Source organism: Sciurus carolinensis, chromosome 10 (assembly GCF_902686445.1).
Source record: "Sciurus carolinensis chromosome 10, mSciCar1.2, whole genome shotgun sequence".
Lineage (NCBI taxonomy): Eukaryota > Metazoa > Chordata > Mammalia > Rodentia > Sciuridae > Sciurus > Sciurus carolinensis.
The window spans coordinates 64,076,889-64,090,344 of NC_062222.1; the positions used below are offsets into that span (position 1 = coordinate 64,076,889).

Genomic DNA, 13,456 nt, shown 5'->3' on the forward strand with positions numbered 1-13,456 from the left:
TAAAACAAAAATAATTTTAATAAAATGTATCTGTAGGCTCTTACCCTGAGCATATTGATCCTGGTAAATTTCTATCTTTCACAATACAGCATCAATTTCATGGTGTCATTTGAACAAAGATGAGGGTGTTCCAAAGAAGCAAAAATAATTTCAGAGATAATTCTTAGCTTTATAGTGACTCTGTTAGTGTATAAAATTATTTGAAAAAAAAAAAAAAAAACCACTGAGTTCAAAGAAATACAGTTTCACATTCCAGTCATTACAAAAGTGTGAATAGTTTATTTCAGGTAGAAACAGCTTTCCTTCAAGGGATGTCTCTTCATAAGTGTCCTTTAAAACACATTCTGAGTTTAGAAGAGACAGTTTGCAGCAGAAATTTTACAGGGTTACTTAGGTTTAGCTACACATATACATGCACAAAAGAAAGAAAAAGGAAAAGACAAGACCACTGCTTCATCAGAAAAACAAGCACTTTTTCCCCCTGGTGTCATGTCTTTGGATATGTACTGCCTTGGAGAGATGTATAAATCATTTTTATACATGGAACTGTCTTAGAAAACTAGAGATTTTAGTACAAAGAATTCAGTTTGCTGAAAGAATGCCCACATGCCATTATTATGACATAATATCTACACAAGAGGAGCTTACAAAAGACCCCTGTATTACAGTTGCTGATCTACATTAACACAGTGGGCTTACACCTTCTCCAGGCCTGAGTTACACTGAGTATTACAAATAATATTATAACAATGCTGAAAATACTGATACAAAACAGCTTTAAGATGATATTTCCAAAAAATACTCCTCCTTTTAAAATTGAACAGTTTAATCCAGGTTTTCTTTTTGAATGTTTCAGCTTTAAAAAAGATTTTTCAAGAAAATACTAGTGTTTAAAACATCTCTTAAAATGTCTATTAAATGACAGATTTTCTTAAATAGATTATTTTTTACAAAGTATAATTCAAAAGTCTATATTCCAGGAAAACAAAACTATAAACTCCAAAAGTTCAAATCAAAAACATTATTTGTGATACATAGTTTTTCCATATCCTGGGAAAAAATCCTTGATTATTTTATCATGCTTATTTATTTACAGGTTTAAAATATTCTAGCAACACACAGGAACTTTCAATACAAATCAAGCTGAATTCCACAACTAATAATCATAATTTTTCTATAATTTCTTAAATATTGTCCTGCCCAAAATGTATATCTTCATGAAGATTATAGTTTCTAAAGTATGGTGGGAATTTTAGACAGCAGTCTCATTAAGTCAAGCAAATTGCAATGTGTATTGTTCTCTTTTGGCAGAATTACAAACACACAAAGAAAGAAAACATGTGGTGAAAGTTTGTCTTGATGCACGTGTCTTCCTTTGGAAAACCAAAATTACAAGTACAAAATATTCTCTGTACTCCTTACTGTCAATTGTAATCAAAGTTTGAAAATTTATAAAAGTTCAATAGTTAAAGCAGGGGAGTGGGGATCTAATGGCTTTTTCCCCAAAGCCTAGAGTTCAAACACATTTTTATATTAGGAGATGCGTTTCACATATAGCTTTGATTTAAGCAGGTTTGTCAGATGCCATGCTAAAACTGCTATCTCAATTTCCCTTTATTCATCTCATTTGTGCATGCTGATGGATTCTGTCTGTTAGAGAATGCAAGGGAAACAGATCATGCAGTGGGTATGACAGTTTCAATTTGCATGGACTCTACCTAATGTGGATATAGTTACCAGTTCTGATCTTTATATAAAAGACTGCAGCCCTGATTCCCAATAGTCCTTTTAAAATTACTTATTTATGCATTTATGTCTACCATTTGATACTGCTCTATTACTATTAAACATGAAATTATTTTATTTAGATTTATTGATCTATCTCTTGTGCACTTAAGTATACAATATATATTATATTACTTGTCAGAGAGAAATATTTACCATCAAATGAGTTTTAAATATTTCTGTTAGAAGTTTATCTCTAAGATCAAATTACCAAAGTTCACATATATTTTCTTTTTTTTCTAAATCTGTCTGTAGTCAGAGCATTATACCCAGGATATCAAAAATTCACCTTCTGTTCCTCAGTTAATAGTCTTATGGGTTGATGCATATAAAGCAAAATGATGTACATAAAATTCAATGCACATTTAAAACATAAGAAAAGGGAGGTAAATGAATATTTTCCTTAGAATATTTTATCCCTGAAATTTTAAAAAATGTGATACAGTGACTCAAAGAACACGGGGTATCATGCCTTATAAACCATTTTTAAAAATTCAGCTGACTTTACCACCTCACCATGTTATACTGTGGTACTTCTATATCAATAGCTAAAACTAAAGGCAAAATTTTGTGACGATCAGAGCTGTCATTTCCTATTTGGCTAACAATTACTCTGACTGGAATCCTTTGTTAACTAGTCTGAACTAAAAATTTAAAGAATAAAACAAACAGTCCCCCACCCTGCCAATAACATTTCAAGCTTGAATGTATGTAATAGAGACAAACACATCTCTAGGTTACATGCAAACAAGCTTCGCCCCTCAAATAAATACACCACCAAATATAAGAGTTTAAATTCCCTCTGTTTTCTTCCTTCTATTAATTGTGTAGTTTAATATTCTTTACAATCCCTTTACCTATTTATACTTCATATCTATTTTTACAGTAACACCATCAACATAGTAAACAGAGTGCTATTTGATATTACCTTCCGAAACCTCAGTGCCTCAATGCACATCAGTAAACGATAGAGATAAAAGATAAATAAATTATGGACTCTATAAACCAGCAAGATGGTCCCATTTATTACACATATGTATAGCAAAGTCTTCAAGGCAATTCAACCTAAATCAATTAACATGCTTAAACCCTCATTCTTCAAAATAAAAATAATTTTTAAAAGCCTACAGGTCTTTGTTTATGACTAAAAATGAAAGTAATAAAAACTACATGACCATTTTAATAGGAACTATGCACGAAAAATGTGAACCATCTTTATCCTACCCAGAGACACAAACAGGGTGACTTAATTACCCATCCTGCTGGCCCAGAGTCTGCAGCTCAGTGGTATGTAAATTGTGGTGGAGAAAAACATTCTTCCTGCTGTACATGTGTAAAGAAATTGGCCCTCTTGGTGGCTGTCCAAACCTGCCTGTAAAGGTTGAAGGCTGACGGCCCACAGCAGCTTGGTCCTTTGGTTTCTCTAACATGGAAAGCCCATCCGTCTTAGTTGTTGGCTTCAGGGAGCTCTGCCCAACAGTGCTTCTTAAATTCTGTGTAACCTCTGAAGTGAGGGTTTCATAAGTTCCTTTGGAGTGTTTGATAACTTCTGCTAGTTCTTTGTCCTTCAAGAAATTACTGAAACATAAACTTGACAGTTGATAGGTCTTGTTTTTATAGGGGCTTGTCTGGTCAGCTGCTGCGTATCTAAAACGGTCCTCGGTGGGAGTATGTATTGCTTTTCTGTCCCTTGTGTTGAGACTTTGGTTCACAATTCGATTTCGATACGTAGCCTAGAATAAGATGCAGAGAGGGAAAGATGAATTTAAGAACACATTCATAGTGTACATAGAATGCAGAGTGCTCAAAAGCTCAACTTTTCAAAGAGGTTAAGAAAAACATCAAATAGAAATTTCCATGAGATTAAAGTTTTTCTGTGCATCACTTCTACTCATAGTAGTTAAGTGGTTAATTTACTATAGAAGGCATTTAGAAATTAATTTGTCTAATTTCCTAAATTTGAATTTTATAGTATTATCTAAAATTACAGATTATTTTAATAAGTAATGAATATTAATGCATGAGGCAGTTATTTGTGTTGGCTTAGTATTTTATATTTATTTAAGTATATACCCAGAGTGTTACTAGAAATGCATATTAGACATAGCTTACTGAATCCTGTTGTACAGTCTCCTGAGGTACAGAGTCCAAGCTGGCACTCAAATTCCTCTGAAGACTGCACTATCTTAGTTTAGAAAAACACATTGAGGTAAGAACTGAAGCTAGGTGGTTCCTTGTACTGGTGGCAGAAAAAGTGAAGGACATATTGTTGCTATAAAGAATGAGAAGAAAACTGAGGAGAAAGAGGCAGGGAGAGAGAGAGGAGTTATCTAGATGGCAGCAGGTGGTACAGCACATGCTAAAGGAGCCAGTGAAAATTTCTGTTTACATGACATCCAATTGGCATATACTTTAAAAATCCATCTTTTCCTTTTTCCCTTGAAAATTTAATCTGCAAATCTGATCTCTCCTTAGACCCCAGTTTGCTTATCTACTGTCAGTACTCTGTTGTGTAATTAACATCCCTAATTTACATTGAACCAGAAAAATTAATTCTAAACTGTGAAACCTATTCCCTTCCCTGAGTATTTTTCTTTTATTAAAAGGCACCTGTCAGCCTGACATCTTAAAATTCTTTTTTTAAAAGTAGAGCTTTATAGTCATACATAATAGTTGGGGTTATCCCGACAAACTCATAGATGTATGGGAATTATTTCAGTTCATTATCCCCCGCTTTCTCCATCTGTCCTCCCTCCCCTCTCCCATTCTCCTTCCTCTACTCCACTAGACTTCCCTTTACACATCAACTAATTTGTATTTGATTGGTTCTATATGTTACTAGCTTTGTTTTTCTTCACCCTTTTTCACTACTTAGAAATATGAGCTTTTAATTTCTCTCCATGTCTGTGACAGGACCACAGATGTTTTCTTAATTGTTGAATCTGTTACTAATGGATACTTAATCAACCTGTGTTTAGTTATCCACAGCCAAAAGTTAGACATATCATGGGTACTACTTGTGAGTATTGTGAGAAAATATTTTGTTTGGGAACAAAGTAAATCTATGATGAGAATACCAGCAGTAACATTTCTTTTTTTCTCTTAATTTTATTTTTAGCTTTCATATTATTACTGTATACATTTATGGGTTATGATGTGAGGTTTTGATATACAAAGGTCAATGTTTAAATCAAACTGATTAATATGTCCATCATCTCTCTTATTTATTTTTTTGTGCTGATCTTTTCTATACATGTTGCCTAGAAAAGTTGAGAAGACAGATACTTCATATCCACTTTTCTAATATTACATTTGGGTACAAATTCATTTCTTTTCCTTCTCTTCCTTCTTTCCTTCTCTACTCCTTCTTTTCTTCCTCAGTTACTGGGGAGTGAACATGGGATACTTTCCCACTGAGCTACATCCCCAGACCTTTTTATTATTTATTTTGAGACAGGGTCTTGTTAAATTGCTGAGGCTGGTCTTCAACTTGTGATTCTCCTGCCTCAACTGCCAAGTCATAGGGATTACATGCATTCGCTACAGCTCATTGTTCTCTTTATGTAATTGTTTTAGCCCTTTTGGGATGTATTTGATTGAGCATACAGTTTTAATAAAATCATGTTAAAAGAGATCAAGTAACTCAAGCCCACAGGCAGCCTCAGTTCTCCTTCCCAAATATTATATCAGGTGCCTACAAAATACATGAGAATCTACCATAAAAAATGAAAAATCTCACTAGCAATTTAAAAAGAAAAATACATATTTAAGTCACTCATTCCTATCTATTTGACATAGATTTTTTTTCCCCAAAGTTCTCTGTTTTATTCACCATTAACCACAGGGCTTAAATGGAGATGGAAGACTGTTTAGCATAGGGGTTAATAACTTGGATTTGGGGTCATTTATGAATTAATCTGTTTATGTGGTATATATTTATTGACTACTACAGAAGGGAAGGTGCTACATAAATACTGGGAAATCATTCTGTTCACAAGAGATCTGGATTTTGCCTTCAGGCAGCTTAAAATTCAAAGGGAGAATAAATCAGAATCACACATCTTCTAGCTGAGTAACTATGGCAAGTCAGTTAATTTTCCTGTTTGCAATTTCCTCATCTGTGAAGGGAAGATTTATATTTATACCTATGTCTTCATACTGGATTTTTTGAATATGAAATAAACTATTGTGTGTAAAATACCTAACATTATATCTTGAACATTCTTATCTTGATAGCAACAGCAATAATAATAACAAAAAACAATATAAAGTGACCAATAGACCATGAAATTACTTTGATAGGTGTTTATTTCATCCTTCAGAACCTAAAGCATTTCTATCTAAATTTAAAAAGAAAGTAATTTTCTCTAGAATATTCTGAATAATTTTATGTTTATAATTATAGTTTGGTTTCTAAGAACAAGACTGTGTAACAGATTTTACTAAGAAGTTTATTGAGGAATATTTCCTGGCCAACCCCTATGGAGGAATGAAGAAAGCAAAGTGAGGCAGAGGGCGAGATTAAATTCTACACAATTAACTTGTCTCAATTGATGATTCAGGGGGGTCTGAAGTTAGGATGGCTTTTCATAGTTCTCCCCAATTCAGGCAAGTAGTTGGGAATCTTATATGTATAAGTCAACCTACTATTGAACATCTGTGGATTCTGGAAAGGCAAGTTCCCTTGGGTGAGTAGCCATTTTTTCCCCTTAGAGAGAAATTCCTTGAGATGATATTCCTGAGAATTATCAGTTGCCAACATTTACAGCAACTGTGAAAATGAAAGTCTGAGTCCTGAAAATGTGGGGTTCAGGCCGTAGAAGGGAGTCACATCACAGCAGCCGCCACATTAAGTGTCCTGTTTGTGTTTAATATATTATGGAACAATTTGGCATAATGGAAAGAGTAATGAGTCTTTAGCCAAAAGACTCCAATCTTGGCTATGCCACTGTTGAACTGTGTGACCTTGCATAAATATGTACATAAATATATGTATGCACACACACACACACACACACACATGTATATCTCCCCCCACATGACTTCAGCATCGAAGCCATTAAATAAGATGATTAAAATAGAAGATAGTAAATGCAGATCTTGAAGAAACCCTAACAATTATTCACTTCTTTTCAAGTTCTAAAATTCTAAGTTTAGAATATATATTTAATTTGATGTTTTGAAACATGTTTAGAAAAATATAGGGAATATTCCCTTGATTCAAAAAAAAAAATATATGTGTGTGTGTACATATATGTGTATATATGTACATACCTGTGTGTATATATACACACATGTATACATATATGTGCATATATATATTTGGTTGCTTTGCCCCAGAGGAAAATAATAACTCCCTATGTTAATTCCTTCTGAAGTTCTTGGGATCACTTCCCTGAAGTGAATTTTCATAGCATATGCCTAGACACATTTTCCTCAAAATTAGAATTGTTTCCCCAAACTCATATGATTATGTTAGTCTTTGGACAATTTAACTATGAAACAGCAAGCTTATTAACTATCTCTAGAGTTTCTAGCAGAGTACAAAAGAATAAAAAATCTAGTGATGAATCACTCAAGTGTGCACATTGTAATAAAAGCAATTCTTTGTTTCATATATGTACTTGACTTCTTCTCATTTCCCCCCACACTGGAGCCTATTGCCTATTCAAGATGCCACTGACTTATTTAAAAACACATTATTATTTTTTATACCACTAAGAAAAGAAAAAGAAGCAAGCAAGCAAAATGTGGGGTGCTAATCTGAAACAAGCAAACAAATCACACTTTTATTTCAGTTTCTTTGATCCACTAATTAGTCATACCAGCCTCTCATTGAAATTCCTTTTGTCTTTAGTTGCTTGGTATTTGGTAGTCTTTTTGCATTTATCTCAATGATTCAGTTTCATCCACATGTAGGTATAGTCCCTTTTTACATTACATAAAGCATTTGGAGATGGTATGATACTGAAGGCATTCCAATTACAAATATTTGTTTCACAAATATTAAAATTATACTCTTCTTTCTTTCTTAATTTTTTATATACAAAATTACTCCTGTCATAATATTAAAGATGGCAAAACCCAGCCTGAAAAAAGAATGAAATCATGGCATTTGCTGGTAAAGGGATGGAACTGAAGAATATATCATGCTAAGCAAAATAAGCCAATCCCCAAAAAACACAGGTGGAATGTTTTCTCTGATATGTGAACACTAATTCACAATGGGGCATGGGGGGTTGGAAAGAATAGAGGTACTTTGAATTAGGCAGAGGGGAGTGAAGGGAGGGGAGGGGATATGGAAGTAGGAATGATAGTAGAATGAATTGGACATTATTACCCTATGTGTACATATGATTGCATGACCAGTGTTTAACTCTACATCATATACAACTAGATGGAGAAGTTATACTCCATTTAGAGATGATGTGTCAAAATGCAGTCTATTGTCATGTATAACTAATTAGAACAGATAAAAGCATTTAAAATTTTTTGAAAAATAAATTTTTTTTGAGTGGATTCTTTCTATGTCACCCAGGTTGGGCTAGAACTCGTGATCCTCCAGAGTAACTGGGATGATAGGTGTGCACCATAGCACCTGGCTTGAAAATATTTTTGAGTGATAACTATACATGTGTGGCACCAATATTGCACAGAACTCAATTAAAGAAAGGACAAAATGAAGCTATCATAAAATGCACACTTACACACCTCTCCAGAAAAGAATCCACTAACATGATTCCTAACTGAAACGGTCTATCTAGTGTAGAATGTTCTTATCATAGAAAATTACCTTTTATTAATAGGTTAGTGAATTTGATCCATAGAGGATGGCATGTTACCTGAGTCTTAAACTACCATGCACTGAGCATATATATATTGCTTTCTTTCTGAAAAACAGTTGGGAGTGGCTTTTCCCAAAAGAGAGGTCAGTCCTTCAGAGTTGTTTCACTCCCTTCAGTTATACCTTTCCCAAAAAGGACAAGAGAAATACATGTAAGTACAACAAATGCCCTGAAGAAACAACAAGCCTTTTATAACCTCCAAAGCAATATGACAGAGATCTATAACATTAGAGATCAACGCACCTGAAAAAAGAATCACTTTAAGGACATTTCGTTGATACTGTAGAAAATGAATCAAAGAAGAGAGATTGTAGAGTGACAGTTCTTAACCTCTTTCTTCTGTTGTATAAATGTGACAGATGGAGACATTTCCTTGGCCAAAGCCAGGGGTATGAAAATATTCTCATTAAAATATCTTTAACTCAATAATGTGTTTTAAAATCAGTGTCATCTTGCATTTCATTATCACCATTTATGCAAACATTTTGGATTTTGAAATGCAAATGCCAGTGGTCAGAATAAGTTCCAATTTGTAAAAAAAATAAAATTTGGTATTTTAGTAGTAGCAGCAACATATTAGTTAAAGATTCGACAGATGACTGATCCTCTAATACTGGTCTAGTAGCCTCAAGGTTGAGGAGGTCACTTCATTTGTTCAGAGGCAGCACCTCAGAGTTTGAATACCTTATCAGTAAACAAATGATGAAGTCTAGAGTGACTATGTCAATTAATTTATCACAGATACATCAATATATGAACCTAAAAATAACAGAAACTTGCAACATTATGATGTTAAGAAACTAAGTGTTGCTAAATATGATTGTATACATGAAAAGTGCTTTGAATAAAGGCATATACAAATAATCATTAAATACAAATGGAAATCTAAGTATTTAATGTATTTTCATTTTATGTATTGTTTGTATATTAGTTGCCTTGAATCATTCTGTTATCTAATCCCAATATAATTCAGATTATATTGTCTTTTTTTTTTTTAACAAATCATTTTTCCCCCAAATAATTCCAAAAATTCCATCTTAAAAATATACTGGAATACTGTTTGAACACCATTAAATAATTATTTTAGTTTCAGTTCCCCCATTGTGTTTTCAAGCTAGCCCTGATCTTCATTATTATTTTCTTCCGATCCATGAAAACTAAGTTAGGCCTAGAGACTCTTTAAGGGTCTCTTTACCTCTCCTTTTCTAATGATCTTTGTGAATTATTTTAAGAAAGATGAAATTAGCACTGTGACATATTTTAAGTAAGAATTCATTGGAAGTATACTATTCAAAGTACCTTTACCATTGAAGCACACCACTTAAAGGAAACTGATAGTTTCTATATGTTCCAGAGGAATGTGTTATTACCTAGAGGATTTGCTATTGGAGACAAAGATCTTTTCTTGTAAAACTCCATCCCACTAGTTTCTAATCTAGTTTTAATGAAGGTCAAAACTGACTTAAACTTGAGCCTGTCAGAAGGATTAGAGTTGAATAAAGTAATTTAAAATGGTGTCAAGGAAAGGAAAATAGTAGATTTTCTATTATTGAAAAACTTCATAAAATTCCAAGTGTGTCTTACATTCACACACACAAAAAAACAAAAACAAAAATTACTGTCAACAGCAAACACTCAACAGGTTAGGGATAGGGGCTTTCAACATGTTTGTCTATCTGATATCTAAAGGTGAAAGGATGTAGGGTGGGAAAGGATTCTTTGGTGCTCTGAATCCAGAGCTTACCCTGTATAAGTTTAGAATTCTAGAAATCTGATGTCATTTTGTCTCAGATTTTATGTATAACATCCAAGATTTAGTGAATATGCAATGTGAAAAGATATGTGCTGTTTTATGTGTCATCATTTTTTATATCTATTAGAGGACTTTTATTTGTTTTAAAGATAAGAAAACTGAAATCTTTGCACTTCAGTACTCACCCAGGATTCCAGGGTCAGTGGATAATAGAATATAAATTGGAACTCAAATGTTTGAATACCATAATCAGGTTCTAAGCCAAGGGTTCCCAACATGGCATTACTGACATTTGGAATCATATAATTCCTTGTTGTAGAGGGCTGTCCTGTTTATTGAAGGGTGTAAACCAGTCTCCTTGACATGTACCTACCAGCTACCCCAGCACCCAGTTGTTACAACCAAAAAGTGACTCCAGGCATTGCCAAATAAATATCCCCTGATGTGAGTGGGTAAATTGTCCCCAGTTGAGAACCAATGCCCTAAAATATGTTTTCCTAAATTAGACAGATAAAAGTCAAATGCAAGTGCATCTCAAAAGAGAAAAGCCATTATACATAAACTCATATCCTTGTTTTTAAATACTATGGTCATTGGAGAGCAAAATTAAGTCATTATAATTTTCATTTTGTTTCTTTTTGTAAACACATTTCGTGTTTACTACATACCAGGTATTGTTCTTGGCCTTTATTTTTATTTATTATTTTTTTTTAAATAATAAGTCTTTTACTTAACCAATTCAATGTACTAATAAACATTAGAAGCATTTGTAAACATAAATTTTGCTCAATAATGACACATAAAAACTTATATAGTGTGGTGCATAAAATCTGAAGATTTAAATGGTGGAATGAGACAGTCATCATTACTCTATGTACATGTTTGATTACACAAATAGTATTAATCTACATCGTGCACAACCATAGAAACAAAATGATGTACCCCATTTGTATAAATGAATCAAAAAGCAGTCTGTAAAAAATAAGAAAATAAATAATTTAAAAAATTCTGAAGATTTCTTTATTCAGACTAAGCAAGGAAGCATTAGAGTGCCAATGGTTTAATTAGCATTTCACTCACTGCTCTAACAAAGGCCTTAAACTAAAAACAAAACAAAACAAACAAAACCAACTTTTACTTTGCAAATAGAGAAAGGAGAAAACCTAGAGTGTCATAAACTACTTGAAAGACAAATGTCCCCTTTGATTTTCACCCCATAATGTGTTGGTGTGATGCCAACAGATGCACTTTAAATGTTACTCTTTCTCAATCGCTACTACTGAAGTGTCAGTGTAGTCTCTGACCACATTTATTAAAAGTAACAGACTTCCCTTTTCCTGTCAGCACTGAGCGATACAAATTCTAAAGCAGTTATGAATACCTGGACAACTTTGTAGAAGGTTTTGGCACTGTTGCACATGTGTTTGCAACCTTAGCTGTGGAATGTGTTTTCAGTGATAAGAGTTTTGTTAAAGGTCTAGGAAACACTACCACAGAGAGATTATATACAGAAGCAGTTACTGCTTTGCAAGCAGGAAGCTCTGTAATAAATTCAAGTATTAACCAAAAAGAAACATTCAAAAGTGCTGGCTGATAGGACCTGTTTCTTTCAGATTGCACAAATTACCAAGAAGCATAGGAAGGAAAAAATTTGTCTGGAGTTAAATTACTTCTTTGGCTCAACCTCACTCCTAAATCCTATAGGGGATACTAAATTGTCCTTCTGGGTATTTAGGACTCAACCAGGGTTAGAGGATATGCATAGAGTAAGAAAAGGGAATGTTAATAAAGCTGGCCAGCGCATGATTACCAGGAGAGAAAGATATCATTTCCCTTTCCTCTAGAGAAAGTGAAAACATGGACAATTTTCCCCATAAGTCACCAGCTATATGCTTCCCTATTCTGTTCACATTTAGAGTAAAGAAACCCTGGGTATATCTAAGTCCTGGAGAATCACAAGTGTTTGTGGAACTAACAGATATGTATGTGGAAGAGTGTGACCAGTTCTGTGTAATTCTCCTTAGTTAAAAGGTGACTCAAATGAGAATATCAGATGATGCTTATAATAGCAGTAAGGGGAGTGCAATTAGGGAAGGACTCGTTTCAGAAGACAGCTGAGAAATTATAACTACACAGCTGATATTCCAGAAAAGTAGGATTTCTAAATAAAAAGGATGAGTGATGGTTTAAGCCCAAGGGAAATGAATAGGAAATAATTTTTATGTTTACAACAATTGTAGTGGCTCTATAGCAACAACTTAAAAAATGACTCTGATGTGTAGACACACAGATGTCTAATACCTAGAACATGTGAGATTTAAAAATATTTACTGGAGAGTAATATTCAAAGAACAATCTTTAAAAAAAATCCTTAAATTCATATGATGTCTTTTGTGTGAATAAGTCATAGGATTTATAGCCAATTGCTATTGCTCTACAAGATAGAAATATTTCTTCTATTGAATAAATGAATAAATATGATATAATAACATTGATGAATAATCTAGATTATTATTATTTCTCTTGTTTTCTAGACCTAATTACCATGATAAAATAACATGAGCACTAAATTTTTGCTTAAATTATTGTATGAATAAATTTCACCCTACAAGCTCTGATAAGAGATTTTTAAAGATGTTATTACCTAATTTAATAGATAATGACAAATACTACATTTTCACACTGTTATTTGTTGTTTTATATCAGAATTGTGTAATACTGGTATAATTTTATTTTTAGGAATAATCCACTGAGTAAAGACACTATATTCCGAAATACATTGTATAATTTGGGGATCCTATAAATGGTAAACATAATTATAACACTCCATTGATAGTACAGTTTAAATTTTGTAAATTGCTTTTACATGACCATCCCAATTTATCCTCATAAATGTATGTTAAGATTGGATATGAATGCTTCATTTCATTTTTGTGGAGGGAAAGCTGAGACTTGATAATAATTAATTTAAGATGACTCAGATAGTAACATATGGTCTTTAGATTCTAAGTCCTATATAAAATACTATCTCTTCATGTGTCAAATTTAAATACACATGCTCAATGGTTTTGAC

The 13,456-nt window shown here is 33.1% G+C and overlaps 1 protein-coding gene across 1 annotated transcript in view; it reads right to left on the reverse strand.

Annotated features, from left to right (window-relative positions):
• Positions 1-293: 293 nt before the first annotated feature.
• Ccser1 (coiled-coil serine rich protein 1) overlaps positions 294-13,456 on the reverse strand; it is a 1,248,518-nt gene continuing 1,235,355 nt past the window's right edge. Inside the window, 1 exon segment of the mRNA XM_047566362.1 lies at positions 294-3,518. Coding sequence (XP_047422318.1) covers positions 3,036-3,518 — 483 coding nt within the window. The 3' untranslated portion in view covers positions 294-3,035.